At 33.8% G+C, this 23112-nt stretch overlaps 1 protein-coding gene across 2 annotated transcripts in view; it reads right to left on the minus strand.

Annotated features, from left to right (window-relative positions):
• Nucleotides 1-23112, minus strand: part of ZFC3H1 (zinc finger C3H1-type containing) — a 47239-nt gene that overhangs the window by 20090 nt on the left and 4037 nt on the right. The window contains exons 2-16 of one of the 2 annotated variants that reach the window (XM_082351555.1): nt 22114-22530; nt 15322-15386; nt 12596-12794; nt 12122-12345; nt 10597-10720; nt 8378-8472; nt 6835-7044; nt 6470-6634; nt 5402-5539; nt 4661-4782; nt 4100-4249; nt 2138-2312; nt 1765-1896; nt 849-1391; nt 654-763 (exon numbers count right to left, since the gene is read on the minus strand). In XM_082351555.1, coding sequence (XP_082207681.1) covers nt 654-763; nt 849-1391; nt 1765-1896; nt 2138-2312; nt 4100-4249; nt 4661-4782; nt 5402-5539; nt 6470-6634; nt 6835-7044; nt 8378-8472; nt 10597-10720; nt 12122-12345; nt 12596-12794; nt 15322-15386; nt 22114-22530 — 2869 coding nt within the window. The remainder of the gene's footprint in view (nt 1-653; nt 764-848; nt 1392-1764; nt 1897-2137; nt 2313-4099; nt 4250-4660; nt 4783-5401; nt 5540-6469; nt 6635-6834; nt 7045-8377; nt 8473-10596; nt 10721-12121; nt 12346-12595; nt 12795-15321; nt 15387-22113; nt 22531-23112) is intronic. The other variant, XM_082351556.1, reaches the window with a different exon arrangement.

The following is a 23112-nucleotide window of genomic DNA, read 5'->3' on the forward strand; positions in this document are numbered from 1 at the left end:
CTGAAATAGAAAACAAAGAACAAAAATATCCAAAAAAAAAAACGTAGTGTTTTCCTACCACATAATAAAATGCTGTATAACGCTGGTACTTCTTCCACACATCACCAGCCAACCAAAAACCTAGAGAAAAAGCTTATACTACCTAGTAGGTGTTTTACGATTTTATGATTAAATCATACCAATTTAATAGTCTCACAGCTTCTGAAGAGTCTTTAAAAAAAAAAAAGAGACAACCTCCCAAAGTTAATCATCTGAAAATGTCAAATCAATTTTATGAAAGCTAGCCAATGCATTCCTTAGAGTAACAATAAAATTAAAAAGCAAAAATTTTAAATTCTCATAAGACTCCAGTTATTTTTCCTAAAATTCTTAACAGATATAGTAATTCAGAATTCTCCACAATTTCACCAGTAGCCAGAAATTAGGATTTGATAAGAATTAGTAAACCTAAGTGTGAGTTAAATCTTACTTCCTGTTTGGTTCAAGTATGACAACAAGGCACTTAAATTTTTATATTCCCTAAAAGGACAAGTTCATTTCTGAGCAGCCATGATTCAATTTTTTTTCATGGTCATCACACATTCAAGATTAAGATATCACTAAGAACGAGGAGCAATCCTGAACCTCAAGTTTACTGAATCTTTCTTCTATACCTGTAAGACTTAAAAACTAGAAGGGGACTATGGTAGGGTCTAAACGGACATGGCTTCACTTCTGTTGTTTTACTCTGTCCTGTCACGAAATCCACATCCACAGAAATCTCCTGCAAAAGAAAAGAGAAATCTCATAAGGTAATAAAGGCTAGGGTGAATTCTAGATTGTATAAAGAATATGAAATGTTCAGTTACCTGACCATGCAAAACCTTGTCTGTAATGCCTGTGGTAGTTTTTAAAATCAGTTGTTTTAAGCTATCAGCTTTTGAATATAATTTCTGCAATTCACCAATTTTTAACCCTAGAAAAAGTTCTGGTTTTTCTACTGTATTCTTAGTAGGTTTGTTTATACATTCTTTGTTAGGTGTATCAGTGTGCTTAAGGTTAGGTTTAGTAAAAGAATTGGATTCTAAGAAGGATCTTCTTCTTTCTCTGTTTGACCCAGACAAAATCTCATCATCAACATCATTTTCCTCAGTGTCCAGACTTAATTTATCTTGAGTCAGATCGTGAAGTGAGGGTTGAGGCAAAGAAAATTCAGGTTCCTCTTCCACAAGTGGACCAATATTTTGCTGTTCCTTTGCTTTAAGGGCCCTGGCTTCTTTTAGTTTCTGAATTTTCAGGGCATATTCATATTCTAGCTTTTGCAATCGTCTTTTTTCCATAGCAATTAGTTCTGCTGAATGCTTTCTTGGACTTGATATTGGAGAATTGTCCAGTCTCATCATTTTGTTAGGCTGGGGGGAAAAATGATATCAATATTTTATACTGCTATGACTTTATAAACAATTTTTGGTAAGATAATTGTGCTATCCCTACAATACAATGCCAACATTATAAAACTAAGTCAATAACGAGAATAAAACAGTTTTACAAAGGCCTCCAACAGATTTGCTAGTTAATCTATGAGGTAAAAAAAACAAACAAAAAAAGTCAAAATAAATTAAAAAATGAGTTTCCAAATATGTGGGTGCCATTTAAAAACAAAACTTTAATCTTATTCTCTTTGAATCTGCAGGGAAAAGCTTGAACTTTTTATGCATCTCTTACCCTCAAAAGAATTAAAACCTTCTCCTTTTCAAACATTAAATATTTCTACAAACAACTTACTCCAAGGCGATCTTGTTCCAGTTTACGTTTTCCTATTTCTTTACTAGCCACTGCTTTTGCACGAGCAAGTTCTTCTCCATACTTCAGAGTCAAAGCTTTCTTAACTGTAACACGTTGTTGAACTTTGTGAATCTGAAATATAGGGTAATTCTGAAAATGTAAATCTTAGGAGAGGAAATACCTTCTTAAACATAATTTCTTTAGGGTATTCAACTGAAAATTTAAAATATGCTAATATTACGTCTCAATGGAGAACAATGTATAGGTTACACATTTTGATGGCTTTGGTTTATGGTTTTATTAAAAATTTGGCCCATAAAAATGTGTAGTAAACATGGGACTACAATATTTGAATTTAAGAAAAGAACATTACTTGTTCCTGAAGCTTCTTCAAAAACATTCTGTTGACACTGAGAATTTTCTCTGTTGCCTGAAGCTGCTCTGTAAGTTTTGTAATTTTTGTTTCAGCATTTCGAACAGATTCTTTCTTCTTAGCTTCTTGCTGTACTAGATTCTTTAAAACAGATTCATCTTTCATCAAGAGAATCCTAATTGGGAAATAACAAAAGTCTTATGAACATTTTTCTAAACTAGCGGACTGACACCATCAGAATAAAAAACTTACAAAGTAATAGCTCATTTTTAAAAATATGTTTATGCTACACAGAGGTGAATATTTAGAAGAATAAAATAAGTATTCAGATAGACACTGTTAAATTTTATGAAAGCAAATATGGGTTGGTCGTTTTTTTTTTGGCGGCACCATGCAGCTTGTGGGATCTTAGTTCCCTGACCAGATACTGAATCCAGGCCCTCAGCAATGAAAGCGCAGAGTCCTAACGACTGGACCACCAGAGAATTCCCTGGGCCTGATCTTTAAAAAAAAAAACAAAAAACATGCGTCTGAGTAATGTGAATTACAGTTGAAAAGCTATTAATAGTAAACTTCAATGTAGCCCTAAATAACTCCTGAAAAATGAGGACTTAAGAGGGCTTCCCAGGTGGCACAGTAGTTAAGAATCCGCCTGCCAATGCAGGGGTCACAGGTTCAAGCTCTGGTCCGGGAAGATCCCAAAGGCCATGGAGCAACCAAGCCCGTGCACCACAACTACTGAGCCTGCGCTATAGAGCCCACGAGCCACAACTACTGAAGCCCGTGCGCCACAACTACTGAAGCCCACACGCCACAACTACTGAAGCCCACATGCCACAATGAAGAGTAGACCCGCTCACCACAACTAAACAAAGCCCACGTGCAGCAACGAAGACCCAACACCCAAAAAAAAAAAAAATTAAAAACATAAAAAATTTAAAAAACCCTCAAATAAAAAAAGAAAAATGAGGACTTAAGACAGAAAACCGCTATGTTTAGTTTAATTTATAATGCTCCTAATAAACACACAAATAAACATCTAATAAACATAATCAAGCACATTTAATTAATTTACAAACCTCTAACTCATTTTATCTAAAGCAAAGCAAAGGAGAGAAAAAGAAGTCTAATTTTTAAACAATAGACAGATGTAAAGTCTGGAACTGAGAAGCAAAAATCACGACAAAAAGACAAATTTACAGATACAGATTTTCATCTTTTCAACTACTGAATATTATGATTAAAAAAAAAATGAAGCATCTTTCCCAGAAAGATACCATATTTCAAACAGTCACAACACATGACATCTAGAATGAATCATAAAAACAGAGAATATGTGATAAAGAGAATGGGGAATATAAAGACAAAGAATTTTTTAAAATCTTTTCATTTGTTATAAAAGTTATTAAAGAAATGGAATCTATATGAATTTATTTTACTTTCTTTTAAAACATACACAGTACCATTTCTCGTTGATAATTTTGGAGGTTTATGGTCACCACAATATTTCATCTATGAGTAACATTTTTCAGATTTCTAATATCAGGGTACATCTTAATGTTACTGCATATCATAGTTTTTGTAATAACACAATATTTGACCATGTGTCTTACTGAACAGACTAAGTAATGACTATTTCCAACAATCAAGTCTACCAATTTTAACAATAAAATATGCTTCCAATAAAGGTCTTTAAAAAACATGCCAGAGGTTTTAAGCAGTACATAAATCTGAAGGGGAAAACTTTCTTTTGAAGTCTTGATATTTTTATTTAAACATTAATACTATTACTTCACGTAGATGTACAATTCAACAAAATGATAGCCTTCTCTAGGCTTATCAAGTATGAAAGAATTAGTAATCACACAGTATACTTATTATTGACATACACCACAAAAATACATCCCTCTAATACAGGAACACTTAGATACATGCAGTATTTAATCAGATAATGAGACTCACCTATGTTTTTTAAGTTTTGCTTCTGCATCTGTAACCTGCTTAGTAACCACTGCTATCCTGCCAATCCCATCAATTTCTACATCAGAGTTTGCTGGGGATGATGAACTTGTCTTCAGCTGATCTGATTTAATCAAACGCTGTTTCTCACGACTAAAATAATCAATAAAGATTAATAAATTACACCAAAAAATAAACTGAAATTAGTTTTTAAAGATGTATTCTATTTCATAAAATACAAATATTAACTAAGTGACTAACATATTGACTAATAACAATGACGACCGACATGCATGACCCAAGTTGGCATTCAAAGCTGATAGTGTAGTTCTCCTTTGTAACAGCTTTTATCTTTTTCTAAGCTGTTTATACCTCGGTGCATCACTGCCTTCAAGTTTATAGATGATCATCTGGCTCCCCCTCCTGTGCAAGTTCGAAAAACATTAACTCTTCATCTTGGATAAAAATCAACATCTTCATTTCCCAATGCCAATAAACTGTATACAGATTAAGCACCGAAAACAGCACACACCTTTAAAGTTAATTACATAAAATGCCACTTACTTGGCAATCTCTTCCTTTAACAATCTATATTCAATCTTCTTTTCTTCAGGCAAAGCTTCAGGTGTTCGCATGGGATCATTTTCTTTTTCAGATTTTGGAGGTACTTTCGGTTTTGAAGCTTGCTAGAAAACATTTGAAGTCAACCAGATCAAAAGCTTTTATAATCCCACACTGAGATCTGTATTTTACATTATCCAGTGCACATTTATATATTTAGAAATAAATAAATATCTTCATCATTATTTTCTATTCCATTTAAAAAAACACAATGCTGGTCGTTAACCACCAAATTAATTGTACAATCCCAGTAAGCAGTCAAGACTTATGGTTTGAAAATAATTGAACTATTTCATATCTAAGCAACTGTTGCAATTAGGAATAGGGATAAAAGTTGTATTTAGGTGATACACTTTAATAAAAAAACGATTTTCTGGTAATATAACAAAATTCCAAAACAATAAATTTCCTTAGTACAGAGGACAATTACCCACACAATTTTACTATTTTGAAAAAAGGGACAGTCAACTGGAAACAAAAATAAAAGGGTTTTTTTAATAGTTAAATCTATCTAAATTTATACACGCTTCATTATATAAACTCCTAATAATACAAATACTTAAAATATTTCTGTAATTCGATATATTAAAAATCTAAACCTCTAAGGTCTAATTTCCAGGAAAAACAAACAAACTGTAATGATTGTCAGTAAATCTTCTTTTCATCTTTCATTACTGCACTTACCTCGGCAGTTCGCCTTGCTTCTTTAATCATGGACTCCAATCCACCGAAAACACTACTGGTTGACTTGGATGCCTCTCCATCAGATTCACTGTCATCGGAATCATTTAGGGTTACAACCACTGATTTATGCTTTGGAAGCTGCAAAGACAATCTATCTGTTATTCCTGATAACAAAAGTATCTCTATCCTTTTCTTGGCTCTACCACAATTAGCTTCATGACCTTGAACAGGTCACTTTATCGGTATGAATTTAAATTCATAAAAATAATGGGTTCCAAGCAGACAGTCTATGGTTCCTCCTGTTTATATTGTATTAATTGACTTACTTTGTCCCACTCCACAGATACTGGTTATATCCAAAAACATAAAAATATTCTATTGATTATATTCTCAGTCTCTCTAGATACTACTATCATCATTTTCTTCATTAAGTCTTATTTTCTCCAACTTTCTATACAGAACCATAATGCAGTCTAAATTAACCTTTTAAAGCCAAAGAAAAAATTAATAATTCTACATTATTATTAACAAAACTTTTTGGCTTTTGTGCTTATATACGGAGGATAAGTTTACCGAACAGAGGCAAGATTTCAACTTGGCTTTGCTCCTTTTATTTTATTTTAAAGCCATTAGAAAACAAGGTAGAAATAAACTGTCATTTCAATCTCCTTAATAAACATTGAAAAACATCATAAGTTCTTCCATTATAGTATAGTCATTAATTGAAAAATTATGAGCAAAGATGGGAGAAATAAAAAATATATATAATTTGCTAAAACTGACTAGACAGAAAATCTAAATGGACCAAATTATATGGAACAAAAACTGAGGAAATGGCAAAAAATACCACTCTGAGGAAAATAACGCTTCCCCAAAAATATTATCATGAACTCTACCAGTTTTCAAGTGAAGAAGCTGCTCCCATTTCACTATTACTAAACAAAAAATAATACATATATGTTTGTATATAATAAACTAGGAGTTAGGGAATAGGACAGCAAAACTGCAGACAAATTTCTCACAAGCTGTTTAAATAACAATAAGACTAATTATTTTGTTTGTTTTTACCGAGATCACAGTTCGTGGAAGACGAGGTCCTCTGTGAAACTTTGGGTTCTGTATCCTAGGCTGAGATACTGTATTAATACTGACTATGGATAGATTGCTTCTTGGCACAGGCTGTGAACTGTTCAGAACTGGAGGTGAAGGCGGGTCACTATTACTGGATGTTTCCTAAAGAAGAAAGAGACAGATATGAAGCAATTTTAAATGAAAAGAAATTTCTGTCACCTTTAAAGGTCTTGAGCAAAGTAGTATCAGACTTATCCCCACTTTACTGAAAAGCCCAATGAATCCCAAACTAGCAGAGAAAAGTAGGGCTACCTAAAACTAAGCTCAATAGCACCACCTAGAGGTTCAGGTACCTAAATTACCTCTGGCTTGAAAGCTCTTTTATTCGCTAGAGATTTAAGTAGCTCTTCTCGAAGCAGCATTTCTTCCTCTTCTTCCTCATCTGCAAAAGGTGGTTTTGGAGGCTGTTCTGGATCTTCAGGTGGAAGAGGTGGTAAAGGTGGTAGAGGAGGTAGAGGTTCAAGAGAAATACACAAGCCTTCCACATAAGGCTGGCTCAAAGGTGGTATTGACTAGTTGTTTTTAAAAAAGAATAAATAATAATTACTATGCAAATTTTACCCATTCCAAGTGTTTATCTTTAGAGTAACATTAAATTAGACAAAGGTAAACAGGTTATTACTTTACTGTAAGCATAAGTGAACTAAGAATACTGGAAATCTCAAAACTAACCAAATCCAATATTCAGCCATGAAAAAGTATAATTTTTACAAAAAAATAAAAATCAACAATATTTGAAACATTTAATTTATAAACTTCAAGATAGAGAAATCAAACTTTACAGTGTCTATCTCCCTAGATGACTACCTGAAACAAACAGATAACAAAAAATCAGATACATACGACACTAAAGTAAAAATCAAAACTTAGGAACCAAAGGGATTCTGGGTGGGAGTAGTCTAGAGTATCTCAAGAATTAATTGTAAAGAAGAGTCACCACTACCCTCATAAAATCCTTGTGAAATGGCTTCTTAGAGATTATCTATAAAGACAATTTTACCCAAATCCCAGAATTTGCACATATTTTTGCTTCAAAGACCTTCCAGTATTTCCCTTGGCATATAAAACAATTCAAGGAAGAAAGAAAAAATGTTTCTCTCTCACTCTCTGCTCTAATATTCCCCTCATCTTCAACTTCCTAGCAGGACACCATATATCTACCTAGGAACTGTGAAATGGCAAGGTCCCCACTAACCTATTAAGAGAGATCCAGTGTGACCTCTACCACTAACCTATTAAGAGAGATCCAGTGTGACCTCTAGGTTCTCTCATCTGAAATAACTTCAGAAATTTTACTTTGTGATCCCCCACTTCCTTTTTTTTTTTTCTTTCTTTTTTTTAACAGGGGACTGACAGTTCTTTCAAAAGGTAGGGAAAAGAAATTAAGTTGCATAGACAATGCTTTTCTTTTACTGAATTTTCAAATTAAAAGTAACTATTTAATCAAAAGAGGAGAAAGGAAAAAAGTTTCTAGAAGCACCTTAATGCACTTAAATCCCAATTCCCCCTAAAAAAATCCAAAACAATAGATAATTCTTACTCTGCTTTGGAATACATTCTCTGAGGAACAAAGAGAAGAAAGAAGGAAACATACTAAGTACTGAAAGAAAGTCAACATGAGATTAAAAATTAGCTACGAAAAAATCTACCAAATGGATAGCCTGCCAATAACTAATCAACTGTTTATTCCATAGATTTCATAGCTATTAATTCTGATAAGCAATTTTGATTTTATGCTCTCTTCAAACTTAACTACTAATTAATTACATGCCAGCTTTTCAAAACAAATTAGAAAAGACATAAGGCTACAAAATTTTTGTAGAAATCATATCAATTCTCACTTACAGAAACCTGAGGTGGTGGAGGCAAAGAAACAGATGGTGCCGGAGAAAAATACCCCAATGAACATTCAAAGAATGATGGTTGCACTGGTGAAGGAGCTGTAAAAAAAATTTTTACAAGAGTTTAATAATAGATATATTTCAACAGGAATAAATTAAATTTATGATATTTTTGAAGAAATACAATTGCATCTAAGTAAAGTACAACTGAGATTTTATTAATCTCCAATAAAATATTTAACCTCCATGAGACCACCTCCATCTATTTAAAATTGTCCTTATATCATTACAAAATCAGCCATCCACTTAAGCTGATATTTAGTCCCTCAAAACTCTCTACTTTGTTCTACTTTTCACCTAGTGGTGGTAACAGGGAATAGAGCAGGAAAGGCTAGAAACACTTTTTTTTGGGGGGGAAATAAACATACTTTTTAAGAAATAATAAAACAAAAAATTCCCCTGAATCTGCCAAAGTGTCCTAACCAAAGGAAAACAGTGATGTGGTGACTCCATTCCTCCCTTCACGTGGAGAAAAGTTAAGAAATGGACTATTTAAATTGGATAGAAAGCAAACAGGACTAGGAATGGAAAGAATTACCCATTGTATTTAATTATTAAAGTGTACACTTTTTCACATTTTAATAATTCTGGGGACTTCCCTGGTGGTCAGGCAGCTAAGACTCCCAATGCAGGGGGCCCGGGTTTGATCCCTGGTCAGGGAACTAGATCCCACATGCCACAACGAAGAGTTTGCATGCCGCAACTAGAAGATCCCACATGCCGCAACTAAGACCCGACGCAGTCAAATAAATAAATAAATAAATATTAATAATTCTGAAATAGTTACTGATGCATCTCAGTTAAATTGTTAGCATTTCTTCCTTGGCAGCAGCTAAAAATATTGATAATTGCACATTTTACTGTCAGTCGTTTCTTTAGACTCACTGAAATCTGGCAGATTCAAAGACTACTCTTGCTACTCAATAACCATACAACCTTAGGGAAAACTAACATTTCTTTGTCCCCGTTGTCTCTCAAGTCAATATGGATATTAGCCACATGCCTTATACGGGTCTGACTTGTGGCCCAAATGATGCCATTTGACTATACACTGACTTTAGAACACTTTACTTCTTAAAAACATAAATATTTGTAATGAATATGGCAAAAAGTTAAAATTTACAAAACTGAGTAGAGTACATTCTCTGTATAATAATTTCTTATAAAATTCTTTTAAGAGGGTAGATCATAAAATTATTTTATAGAAAGAGTAATAATAATATTGTCAATACTTGGAAACTACAATGAATCATCTCCAAGAACCTGGAAATATGAAAATTAAAGATTGACCAAAGAGAATTAAACTATGAAATCAAAATATGATTATTAAATATGAACCAAAACATAGTAACCTGAAAATGAGCACTTTTATTAACATTACCAAATCATACAGATTTTGCCTTCTCTCTAGGCACACTAAAGTAGAATTCTAGTTTAATTTGGTCTCACAATATGACCACTGGAAGAAAAACACTGATCAGGTAAGTATTCTAGTTCCTAGAACACCAACTGCATTTGGTTGTCTGCCTCAGTTTTATGTGTGTTAATTAGTAAGAGAACAGGTCTCTCACAGCTGATCACCACTGAATATCAACTAAAGCAAGCCTCTAGCCCGCAAGGATGGTCATACCCTAAAATGTGCAATCTAACTGAGGTACAGCCCTAACGGTTCTAACCAGCTGATCCTAAGACACCACTAGTATAGTATCACTTTCCATCTCCTTATTCCTACAGAGTATCATCAGTGGAAGGAGGAAGGAAGTCTAAAATCAAGAAAGATCCCCCCTCCCTTTTTTTTAACTAAAGCGAAGAATGCCTTAGATACAAAGATACTTAAGAAAGCAAAGGTTTGTTTATTCGTTTTTTAAACAGTGTTCTCACCTTTCCCACAATCTTCACTTTTTAGATCACATAGTTAACAGTAGAACACTGCCTTCTTATTAAAATGCTATATAGAAAGAAATACTTAGAAATATAGGTTAATATCACACATTTGAGGTTTGCTCTTGAAGTATTTATAACACCAAATAATGTCTATGGTTGTACAACCCACCAGCAAATCTCACTTTCATTACACATTTCTTTCAAGGTTTTGGGTAGCTTTGTGACCATTTTCTACTTAATAATTGTGAATATGCAAATGTTTTAAGGTTTAGCTCATACCTGGAGAATTGGTTTCACTATCTGTATCCATAGCAACTTCTTCATAGTTATCATATTGATAAATGCCTCCTCCACTATCAGTAGGTTGCTTATCTAAGGATCGTCTCAGGTCAGGATCTGAAGACTAATTACACAAGATTTTTTTTTAGTTTCACAACATTTTCTGTCTTAAGCTTTTCTTAGGCTAGAAATTACAAAACAATTAATAGTTATCTTTTATGTAGAACAGTATCAAAAATCATAATTATCCAGTTAGAACTGCCTATCACATCTGATTGGGGAAATTCAACATACATGACAGGTACACTGTGGTTGACATTTTACAACTGTCAGAAAATGAAACTAGCAAGTACTATATATAAGATGAAATCTCCCAGAGTGAGCTGAGCCACTAAATAATCAGCTATTCCTCTAGAAAATAAGATGACCCCAAGCTCATAAATACTAATGGTCTCTCTCTGTAAGCTAAGAAACAGATAAATGAATCCAAGTTTTATGTAATCAAAACTATATTTAGAATATTGCCCAAATAATCCATTAACATTTTAGTTATGAATAAACTAATGATAACTGAAAACTAAAAACTCTTGGTCATATGCTCGTATGTTTTCTTTTCTTTTCTTTTTTTTTTTTTTACTTCTTACAATGTTCCACTCGGAGACAGTTTATAACAAATTGAAAACTAGCAAAAACTATCCAGATGGATATTAAGAGTAACATACAACTATCAATACAATACTTTTCTAAAAAAAGATTCTATCAAAGTGCTTTCTGGAAGTTCAAAGTATGAATACTTATATATTCCTTACTTAAGCAAACCTAACTCTTGACTTCCTACAATTAAAGAGCTCTTATTCTTTAATATCCCTCTATTCTTTAATAATACACTCACGAGTGTATGAGACTACTCATGAGTGTATTATTAAAGCTCAGAATTCTGAAATTTGTCACTGCTAATAGCACTAGATCAGTATTAAATCTCCAGTTTACTTCCTAACACCATCCATAAAAGACAATGACTCAGTCATTATCAATGACTTATACATAATAAAGGCTCACAAATGCTTGATAACTAAAGTCACATGCACTAACGCTATTACTATATGATGATTTAACTTTCTTTAAAATAGTCCATATCAATTAATCATGACACATTTCTAATTCTACATTACTAAAAAATGGAAAACTAATAGGGAACAGTCATTTTAAGAATAAGTCCTCACTACAACTCAGTAATGTTACTTTCTTCTAAACAGAAAATGACAAAAAAAGTCAAAAGGAAGCTTTTCTAACCATAATATTATATTAGTCTTTCATTTCTTCTATTTCTAATATCTATAACTATAAAAAGACTCATTCTCAATTATAACCTACCTTCCCTTCTTCCCAAGAGTTATTTATATAATGAGCTCTATCAAACAAAAGGACTTAATACTTTTTCTTAGTTGACTGAATTTATGAAATAAGACTATAAGGACAGTTAAATTTGAGTAATATTTTGATTTTGTATTTTTGAACTCCTTACTTTACTCCTTGATCTCCTCTTTCCACCAACCAATTTCATGAATCGATTGTATTGCTCTTCCTGATTTGAGAGATCTCGAATTTTTCTGATTTCTTCTTCTCTTTTCCTTCTCTCTTCTTCTTCAGCTTGTTTCCGTTGATCCTCTTCTTTCTGTCTTTCCTGTTCTTTTTGTTGTTGTAGTTTCTTCCATGCCTTTGTTTGCTGCTTCCTCAATGCTTGTTTAGCTTTAAATAAAAAATACAGAAACATCAGTATCTATTAGAGTTAGAATTTTCTAGAAGATACAAGAAAATAAGAGCTTTAACAATTTTTTTTTCATTATTAAGTCATATATACAGCTGCTCCTCTATGTTCATTTATATAGGATTATCCTTTAGTCAGGATATAATTCTCAGCTCAAAACTTTCTGAATTAAAATCTAAAAACCATACTGATATAGGAAATCAATTAAAAGAATTTAACAGAAATGATCACCTGTAGTGCTAACTTTTTTGGCCGAATGTGTTTTTGTACTGGTTTTAACTTTTTGCTGTACAGTTTTCATCTTAGTCAGCTTTTCTTTGCTTTCTTTCATCACCTGCTGTTCTTTTTGTTGCCATTTTTTACTGGCGGACTGAAGAGCCAAAAGACGAAGCTGCAATTCAGATAGCTCCTCTTCATCTTCACCAAGCTTCTTTAAAAAAGAAACAGTTGCCATTTAAAAATTCCATTATTTGACTTTAAACATATTACCAAGTCAAATCTTTTATAAGATCAGTTAGTTAGTTTTAAGGCAAATACTTAAATGGTAAATATTAATACAAATAAAATAAGGAAACTGAATAACTTACCATAGCCCTATACTCTAATTCAGTCCCTGTAATACAAACAGAAGATCAATCTGTAGAGGGTGTATGTGTATATGTAAGTGTGAAGGGTTAGAAGGGGAGGGTACAACTGATGATGAAAAAAAAAAGTTAAGGGTTAGAGATGGCATTTAACTGCCTCCCAAACAGGAGTAGCAATCTCATGGCAGTGAATGCAAGAAGAAATCAACCCAGGGGAGGTAAGGAATGAAGAACGAAGTGGTTCCATAATCATGTGAGGTTACTAGCCTTACAAGTACTACACAGAACAGGCACAGTGAATGTCAAGATTCAAATTTGCAAACTTTTAAAAATATATATTTTATAAATCTTTAAATCAGTTTTAAAGGAAGAAATATGTAAAAATTTGCTTATATTTGAGCATTCCATGTTCTAAAGCTACAGATATTTATCTGAATATTGAAAATATTTTGAACACCCAAGACTTCTTCAGGGAAGCTAAAACAGGAAAACAGGTTAGGAACAAATGTTTGAGAACTTTTTTCCAATTGAAGTAACTTCTTAATTTTTTCACTCTACTTTTTTTGAGTTAATTTTAAAAATTATTCTATTATGTACATTTTAGCTAAAATATAACTGAAAATGTCAGGCAACCTAAGCAGAGGTTCTAAATTGGAGTCCATGAGACTTTAGTGGGAGGGAAATAAGGGGTCCTTTGGCATCCGCACTCCTTGAAGTTAAACACAAAGCTGTATATGTTTTTCCTTTATGTGTGTATATGGAAAAGGAGGGGCGACTCAAAAGATGCTAAGACTCAAAAAGGTTAAGGCTCGCTTATCCAGTAACTTTCCCTTATCGGTGAATTGTAATTACATTTTTTAAATCCAATAAATTATTTAATTCTCAAACATTAAAAAAAAAAAAAAAACCAGTGGATCCTACCTAGTAGTTTAACCTTATATAGACTATTATAAATCTCTAATTAAACTACCAACACATATTTCAGTACTTCAGTTTACCCAAGCCAGGATATAGTTTAGTTACCCTTTCCTTTTTTTGGGAAATATATGTAACAAATGAGGTTAAAAATTATCATGAGTCTTTTTTACTCTAAGTCACTTAAACATATCAAATTCTACTGCTTGGTACTGAAGACCTACAGCCATGCTATCCAAAAATGGGACCAACAAGCCATGTATGGCTATTTAAATTTAACTAAAATTGAATAACAACTTTATTTCCTCAGCCACACTAGTCACATTCCAAGTGCTTAATAGCCACATGTGGCTAATAGCTACCATATTGGAGAGTGCAGGTATAGAACATTTCCATTATTGTAGAAAATTCTATTGGACAGTGCTGATCCAGAGCTTAAGTAAAATAAAGCTATCATTACTGTTCCACTGTGACTTAAAAGTCTTTGATTATCTTTTGCTACTAACCCTTTTGGAATGAAAGAGACCACTGATTGTCATTCAACTATATGCTACTTAAAGCAGCTACTTGATCAGCAAGAGCACTGAGCCTCATTCAAATTCCTTGTTCTGATGCCTAAATCCTATGTAACTTTAGGCAAATCACTTAATCTATGCACATGAATCTTAGTTCATCTGTAAGAGAGATGTCAACCTACCTACGGAGTTATGGTTATGATATTCAAAACCATACACATATAAACGCACGCACGTGTGTATCTATTATATTATCATCCTTAAATTCAGGACCCTCTCTTTCCTAAAGCTTCTAGGCTCTTTGCATCATTTCAGTTTACCCATAAAAAGCAACTGAAATCTTAACAGAAGAAACTGCAGATATTTCAGATCTCTAATTCAACAAACAAAAGGCTTGGGCCAGTGAGTACCTATTACACGTCGAACACAGTGCTTGATGCTCTTGTACTTTATCCTGCTGAACCTCACAACAACCCAGAGAACAGATGACATTAAACTCATTTTGTAGAAAAGAAAACAGAGGCAAGCAAAGGCTAAACAGCTTACACAAGGATCACTCAGCTAATAAGAGGAGCTAGAATTGGATACCACGTCAAGGTTTGTCTAACTCCAAAGCTTTCTCACACAGCATAATCCCCCAAAATTAGGAAAAGAAAATCTGTGGAGGAAAACTAGAAGTTTCAAAAACCAAAAAAGCAAAAACATTATCTATAGATACATATAACATTTCAATTAAATGTAATCTAATTGAACCCAGTGGAGATACTCCAAGATGTCTCTCCAGATTTTCTTATCTTTAAGGCTTATATCCAAATGAAGGTATAGCAATGATGAAAAAAAATGAGTGAAAAACAAGACAGAATTTCCCTTCCAAAAGAACAGAGTAAAGCAGTGCAAGAATCAGTCTTACAGAGATATCCAATCTCACAAAGCAATATCTTACCTTTTCAGATAGAATATCTGAGGCACTAATTCTTCTCGTTAAATTTTGTTCCTTATCTTCTAATCCTTTAAAATAAAACAGCATACTTTGAATGCTTTAAAAGATGGCCACAATCAATTTAAAATAAAATGCTACATGATATTTACTAGTATTTATTTTAAATGGTCTCATTAAAGGGTCTCATTTTCTCAATCTCTCAACCAAAAAAGGAAAGAATGTTGTTAGAGAGAATGAAAATCTGAACAAACTTTCCACATCAGCCTCATTTCTGAAAGTTACAATGCAAAAACAATTCAAAATATTAAATTATAAATTAAAACTGCACTATAGTAAGAATGACTTCTGAACTAAAAATAATTATTTCAAATAAGAACAGAATTTATAGAGTAGATAGACAAGAAACAAAGCTTCATTACTGAATAGATAATACACAGAAAAGAATATGTGATGATTAATTCAGACCTCAAAAGTTGAAATGAATTCAACATTTAGAGATTGTATTGGATTTATTCATTAAAGAAATGTCTTCGGGACTTGGCCAAAAAGTAGAAAAAAGAAAAAAAAAAGAAATGTCCTCCATTTATTCAGAAAAGCATCAGCAGAAGTAGGTTAAGTATCAACCAAATTAAGTCCTTCCACACATTTTCCAGAATTCTAGCCTTGGGCCCAGATTTCTAATTAAGCTATTACAAAATCTTATGTATATATTATCTAATCTATGACAGCTCTACAAATTACACAATAAACTTACAGTACATATATAAGAGTACTGAGAGAGGCACTTTCATAGCTAAAACAGATTAAGTTAAAAACTAAGAAAATCTTTCCTCAAGATGACACAAGTGAATTTGCAAAGCTAGGATTCAAACTAAGTCTAAACTCCAAGCCTAGTTTTTTTTTTTCCATAATACCACTGCCAGTATTCCAAATATCTTAATTTGATTGCTCAAGAAGACCTACTGGTAAAAGAATAGCCAACTTATTCAATACATAGAAAAATTATTATATCAAGTACCCTAGAAAAAGTAAATGCAAGGCAATCACCAAACTTTGAGTTAGGTCAGTTCTGCCATAAGGCTTGTTTTGGAAATATGAATTTGTTGCAACATGATTGATATATTAGAAAATAATCTGAGGACAACACAAACTTCACATTTGCTTACGTACAATTTGCGTCCAAGAAACACTAAAAGAATGCAGAAAGCTGCACCCAGGTGATCCATGTAGGAATATACAAATCCCACACATGGTGATCAATTTACCAGCTACTTCAGTTCACTGTGTATGCACACCCATCCCCATCTGGTGTGGCAACTTACTGTTCAATTTCAAATAACCTTCCTTGCTCTAATTCACAGTAACTCATAAGCTGCAGATCTACTTCCACAAGCACGTTTTAGGTCTTTTCCAAGGTAAAGTGACATATTTATTGTAGTATTTCAAGCATTTTTACCCATTTAATGTGTAAACCTGCATTACCGTTTTTATTAGATTCCAATCTTTTTTCATGTGCCACTGACAAGATTTTTGAGTGTTGTTTTCCCTAACACCATTTGCCCCTAAGCCCTGTGCTTTTTATTGTGCAATTCTGCAGTGTAGTGATTTCCAGGAATGCATATGTCACCTTATAACAAAACTGACCATACTTCAAAGAATAAGAGAATAGTAATAACTATTAGACAAAAATGAACAAGGAAAAAAAACAAAGATAGACTTTCCACAATAAATGTAGAAAGAACTTTTCTCCTATACTATGAGTCATTAGTCATGAGAGACTGTTAGTTAATGAGGCTCTCTTTCGTCTATAAAAGGTGGCAGCACCTCCCTTTAAGGGAGCATAGAGGCAACTATCCACTAAGCTGGCAGATACCTAATGAGCACAATGTAACCTGAAAAACAAGCACAAACCGTAAATTTCAGACCATAAATCTAACTTTACACAAAGATTAATAAAAGCAGGTTATGATTTAATTGACCAAACATGTAGTTTGGTCCTTCTGTCCTACCACTGTCATGGATCTCTATAAAAATATTTCTATTTCAATTCTTACTCAATACTTCCAAAATGAAAATTGGTCTTGTGCAGTCATGCAGTATTTTTAAAATTATTACCTGAAATTCTAAACTGAGCTAGAGACAGGATATAAGTGGTAGCTAAAACCATAATAACTGAGAACACCCAAGGAGAAGAGAACAGTGAGGACATCAACAGTTAAGAAGTTACAAAGGAAAAGTATTTTTCTTTAAAAAAAGGAAAATCAGAAAATTGTAAGAAACTACTGATGTGTACAGTAGCACAGAAATCCCAAAATTTCAGGATTAGTGAGAAAAACATCACTGAATATAACAGATATGTCTACTCCCTACAGGATACTCTCAACAAAGCAGCAGTGATCCTTTGAGAATTTAAAACGAATTATGCCAATCCTTTGCTCAAAACCCTGCAACAGCTCCTATTTCACTCAGAATAAAAACCATCCTACAAAATACTACATGATCTGTCCCAACCCGTTATCCCTGACCTCTTCTCTCCCACTACTCATTCCCCATCACTCTCTCTTCTTTAGTGGCACTGGTTTCCCTGTTATTCCACAAATATGCCAGTACCCTTCTGCCTAAGGGTCATTACTCTAGTTCAGTGACTCTCAAACTTCATCAGGTATCAGAATCAACAAGAGGGCTTCTTAAATATAGATTGCTGGGCCCCATTTCCAGAGTTTCCAATTTAGTAGATCTGGGGTAGGGCCTAAGAATTTGCATTTCTATCAAGTTCCCAGGTAAAGAAGGTCCAAGGACCACAGTCAGAAAATCAATGCTCCAGCTATTTATTCTCTTTGCCTAGAAACCTCTTTCCCCCATTTGGCTATTCCCCCACCATCTTCAAAGCCTTTGTTTAAATCTCACCTTCAAATCCAGGCCTCTCCTGATCACCCATTAATACTGCAGCCTGTACCCACTATCTCCATCCTAACTTACTTACTGCTACGCTTTTTCTCTCTCTACAACTGTTATTTACTCATATTTACTGTCTCCTCTTCTTAAAATGCAAGCCCATGAAGGCATAAATGACTGTCTATTTTCCACTGATGTACTTCCAAGAGGCTGGAATAAAGTGCTCAACTAAATTTTGAATAAAATGTAAGAATGAAATAAAAAATGAATGGGGCTTCCCTGGTGGCGCAGTGGTTAAGAATCTGCCTGCCAATGCAGGGGACACGGGTTCGAGCCCTGGTCTGGGAAGATCCCACATGCCACGGAGCAACTGGGCCCGTGAGCCACAATTACTGAGCCTGCGCGTCTGGAGCCTGTGCTCCACAAGAGAGGCCGCGATGGTGAGAGGCCTGCGCACCGTGATGAAGAGTGGTCTCCACTTGCCACAACTAGAGAAAGCCCTCGCACAGAAACGAAGACCCAACACAGTCATAAATAAATAAATAAATAAAAGAACGTGAATTTCTAAAAAAAAAAAAAAAAAAAATGAATGAAAATGAAAAATGAATTTTACAATTAGGTCAAAGTAACCATGCCATGAGTAGTTTCAGTATTCTGGTAGGGTCAGAAAAGCAAACTACATTGAGTTAAGAAGGAATGAGAGGTGAAGTGAAAGGAGTCAGCGTAGATTAGCCTTTCCGGAAGTCTGGTTGAAAAGACAGAAGTTGGGCTTCCCTGGTGGCACAGTGGTTAAGAATCCACCTGCCAATGCAGGGGACACGGGTTCAATCCCTGGTCTGGGAAGATCCCACATGCCGCAGAGCAACTAAGCCGGTGCACCACAACTACTGAGCCTGCGTTCTAGAGCCCACAAGCCACAACTACTGAGCCCACGTGCTGCAACTACTGAAGCCCGTGCGCCTAGAGCCCATGTTCTGCAACAAGAGAAGCCACCGCAAGGAGAAGCCCGTGCACTGCAATGAAGAGTAGCCCCCGCTCGCCAACTAGAGAAAGCCTGCGCGCAGCAACGAAGACCCAACGCAGCCAAAAATAAATAAATACTTTTATTTTTAAAAAAATGTTTTATTAAAAAAAGACTGATAGCTGACTTTTCAAAATCAACAATGGAAGCCAGAAAATATCTTCAATATACTGAGAATATAATTAACTAATCTAGAATTCTAAACCTAGGAAAATTGTCTTTAAAATAGGGTAAACAGAAATAAGTTTTTCATATAGCAGACACAAACTAAAGGAAATTCTTAAAAATGTATTTTAAGCATAAGTGATTCTAGACATAGAAGGAAGCGTGAGCCAAGAAAGTGTTAAATACATGGGCAAAGGTAGGCAAATACTGGTCCTTGTATATGGGGGAGAGGGTAAATAACTTGATTAACTTTAAACATTGATAAGAATTCATGTTACAATTCCTAAAGGAATCAATGAGACCAAAAACTTTGTATCTAACTTCCAAATGAGTAAAAGAAAAAAAAAAAGAAAAAAAGGTGTATTTAAAAAAAAAGTCAAAAGAGGCAAGACAGAAAAAAAAGAACAAAAGGAAATAAATACAAATATCAGTAATCATGAAAAAATGTGAACAAACTATATGTTCTTGTTAAAAGACAAAGATTGTCAGGTTAAAGTACAAATGAAATCCAGCTCCATACAATGTACAAGTAACATTAGGGACATGAAGATACAGAAAGACTGAAAGGATGGAAAGTGGTATACAAAGCATATATACTTATCAAGAGAAAGATGGTGTGGCTATTAACATGAGACAAAATAGTCTTTCAGGCAAAAACATTACTAGAGATAGAGATCACTACATAATAATGAGAATAATAAGTCAATTCCCCAGCCTCAAAGTATTTAAAGCAAAAACTGAAAACTAGAAATCCACTACCATACTGGCAGATTTTAGCAAGCCTCTCAGCAATTGACAGATCAAGCAGATCAAAAAATGTTCATATCTTAGAAGGAAGATATGAACATAAAAGCTTGATCTAACAATCCAAACATTCCTTTCAAACACACAAAGAACAGTTATAAAAATCAATCACATACTAGACAATAAAGCAAGTCTCTACAAATATTTCAAAAGATTGCTACCATATAGATCTCATTCTCTGACAATGTGATTGACTTAGAATTCAATGACAAAAAACACACCTAAAAAACCTACGTGTTTTGGAAGTTAAGAAACACACTTCTAAACAGCCTACAGGCCAAAGAATAACAAAAATTAGAAAATACTTAGAACTGAATGAAAAAAATTTACAAATGACAAACTGAGATGCAGCTAAAGTAGAAGTTTCATAGCCCCAAATGATGTTAATAGTAGAGAGGCTAAAAATTAATGAGTTTTAAAAGCTGTGGACTTATTTCTGGGGAAATTTTTAAAAGATGATGGGAGACACAATTAATAACTGCTGCGGATAATAAAAAGGTAAGATTCTTCAGAATAACTTAGTATAAACTGTACAACTTACAGGAAACGAGCACATTACAAGAAAAATTGTTTACCTAAACTGCCTTAACCAGAAATAGAAAACATAAACAGTCAGTAGTTTAAAACCTTCCCAGAAAAAAAGCCATGCTGGCTGGCCCAGATAATTTTACCAGCAAGATCTACCAAATATCCCAGGAATGATTCCAACCTTAAAACTATCCCAGAGAACAAAGAGGAAACCACTCCCCAACGCATTCTGAGCATCATAACCTTATACTAAAACTTGTAAGGAAAAAGAAGGAACAAAACTACAGACTATGAACCTACGTGAAAAATCCTAAACAAAACATTAGCAAAACTTTATCTATGAAGGTTTTGTAACTGCCCCAAACTGGAAGAACCAAATGTCCCTGAAATGGGAAATGGATAAACAAACTGTAGCATAGTCATACAATGGGACATTCAACAATAAAACAGAATGAACTACTGACATATGCAACCACATGGATCAATCTCAAATACACTATGCTAAGGGAAAGAAGCTAGGGTTAAAAGGCAATGTTCTACAAGACTCCATTTATATGACATTCTGGAAAAAGCAAAAGTATAGGGTCAGAAAACAGACCAGTGGTTACCAAGTAGGGTTGGTGGCATGAGGAAATCGGTGGGAGTTAATGAAACTGTTCTATAATAGTCATGGCTGGCAATGGTTACCCAACTGCTTGCATATGTCAAAACTCAAAGAACTATACAGTTAAATGGGTAAATTTTTACTGTATATAAATCATACATTCATAAAAAAGAGGAAAAGAAAAAATTAACAAACCAAATCCATGATGTATAAAAATGATATATTATGAACTAACTGGATTTATCCCAATCATACAAGGGTGGTTTAACACTACAAAAATCAATTAATATAATCCATTACACTAATAAATTAAAGGAGAAAAATTAGATGCTCTTCTCCATAAATGAAGAAAAAAGATTTGACAAACTTCAACATCCATTCATGCTGAAAATTTCAAACAAGGAACGGGGGTTGGGGTGGGGGTGAACACCTCCTTTACCCAATAAAGGACTCTTACAAAAAACTTAGCCAACATCATATCTAAAAGTAAATGGCAAAAGTATCCCCCGTAAGTTAGGGAACAAAGGTGCCCACTACCACTTATGTTAAAAACTGTATTATTAGTCCTGACCAGCACTTAAGGCCAAAAGTGGTGAAAGATCAGAATGAAACAAAACTTGTCATCACCCAACAATACGACTATCTATGTAGAAAGTGCAAAAAGAATTCACAGATAAAACACCAGAATCATTTCAATGAAGTACACTACCAAAATAACTAGTTACCCCTTTAGAGGAAAAAGAATATCATCACTAATTGAAATTTTAAATTCCATTACCTTGACTAGATTCAGTAGTGTCAGATTTCAGGGAAAGCTGTTTTGTTCCATCTTTAACTTTTTTCAACCGGTTCTTATCTCCTGGTAAAGTCAATTTTTGCCTGAGTGGTTTTAATTCAAATGCCTGAAAAGTTTTGACCTGTGTTTTCTCCTCAGGAGCTACTTCTTTACTTGAGTCCTTTATAATACTGACATTATCAGTGCTTGTTTGGTCCTCAAAGTTCAGTGTTTTAGGATCTTCTTGCACATTCTCCTCTTTGCTACTCAAAGCTAGTTTTTCATCCTTATTGATGCACTCTAGTTCCAACTGTATTTGCTTATACTTCAAAAGTAAATCTTCAAAAGTTTCTTCCCCACAGTTTTCACTTTTTGATGAATAATTCTGTTTTCTTGATGGAGATCTTCCAAAACTTTTAGCTGAACAGCATATTAAGGAAACCAGTTTCCAAAAATTTTCCGGTTAATTTAACAAAAACACATTAGGCTATAGATGAATTGTCTCCCTTTTTCATGTTTTTCAAGGAAGATGAATTGATACTTTAAAATTACTAAATGCCATTTAACATATGTGCTGCTAATGCCCACTTTCATTATGTGCCCATACTTCAAAATTAACAAGTATGCATATAAATAGTCCACTTACAAAATCACTAGTGTCACTTATTACCTGTTGTATCCACAGGTATTACACCTAGTTAGGTTATAGCATCCTTCCTTCTGCAGGTTATCAGGAAAGCCCATAATGAGCTGGATGTTAGAGAGTCCTTTCTGAAGGAAGAGGGAGAAACTGAAAGGTTTGTCACAGATGTGGATAATTTACACTTCAGATAATCAGAAGAAAATGTTTCTTCTTTTTAATTAGTTTCTTGTCATCTCTCAAATTTTTAAAAAGAGATAAAAAATGAACACTGACAATTAATAGTTAAGACTAAGTTATGAATAAGAAACACTGTATTAAAAACCTAACAGATAACAATTGTAGAGCTCATCAAGTATACT

The sequence above is a fragment of the Balaenoptera borealis genome (assembly GCF_965194805.1).
Source record: "Balaenoptera borealis genome assembly, chromosome: 13".
NCBI lineage: Eukaryota > Metazoa > Chordata > Mammalia > Artiodactyla > Balaenopteridae > Balaenoptera > Balaenoptera borealis.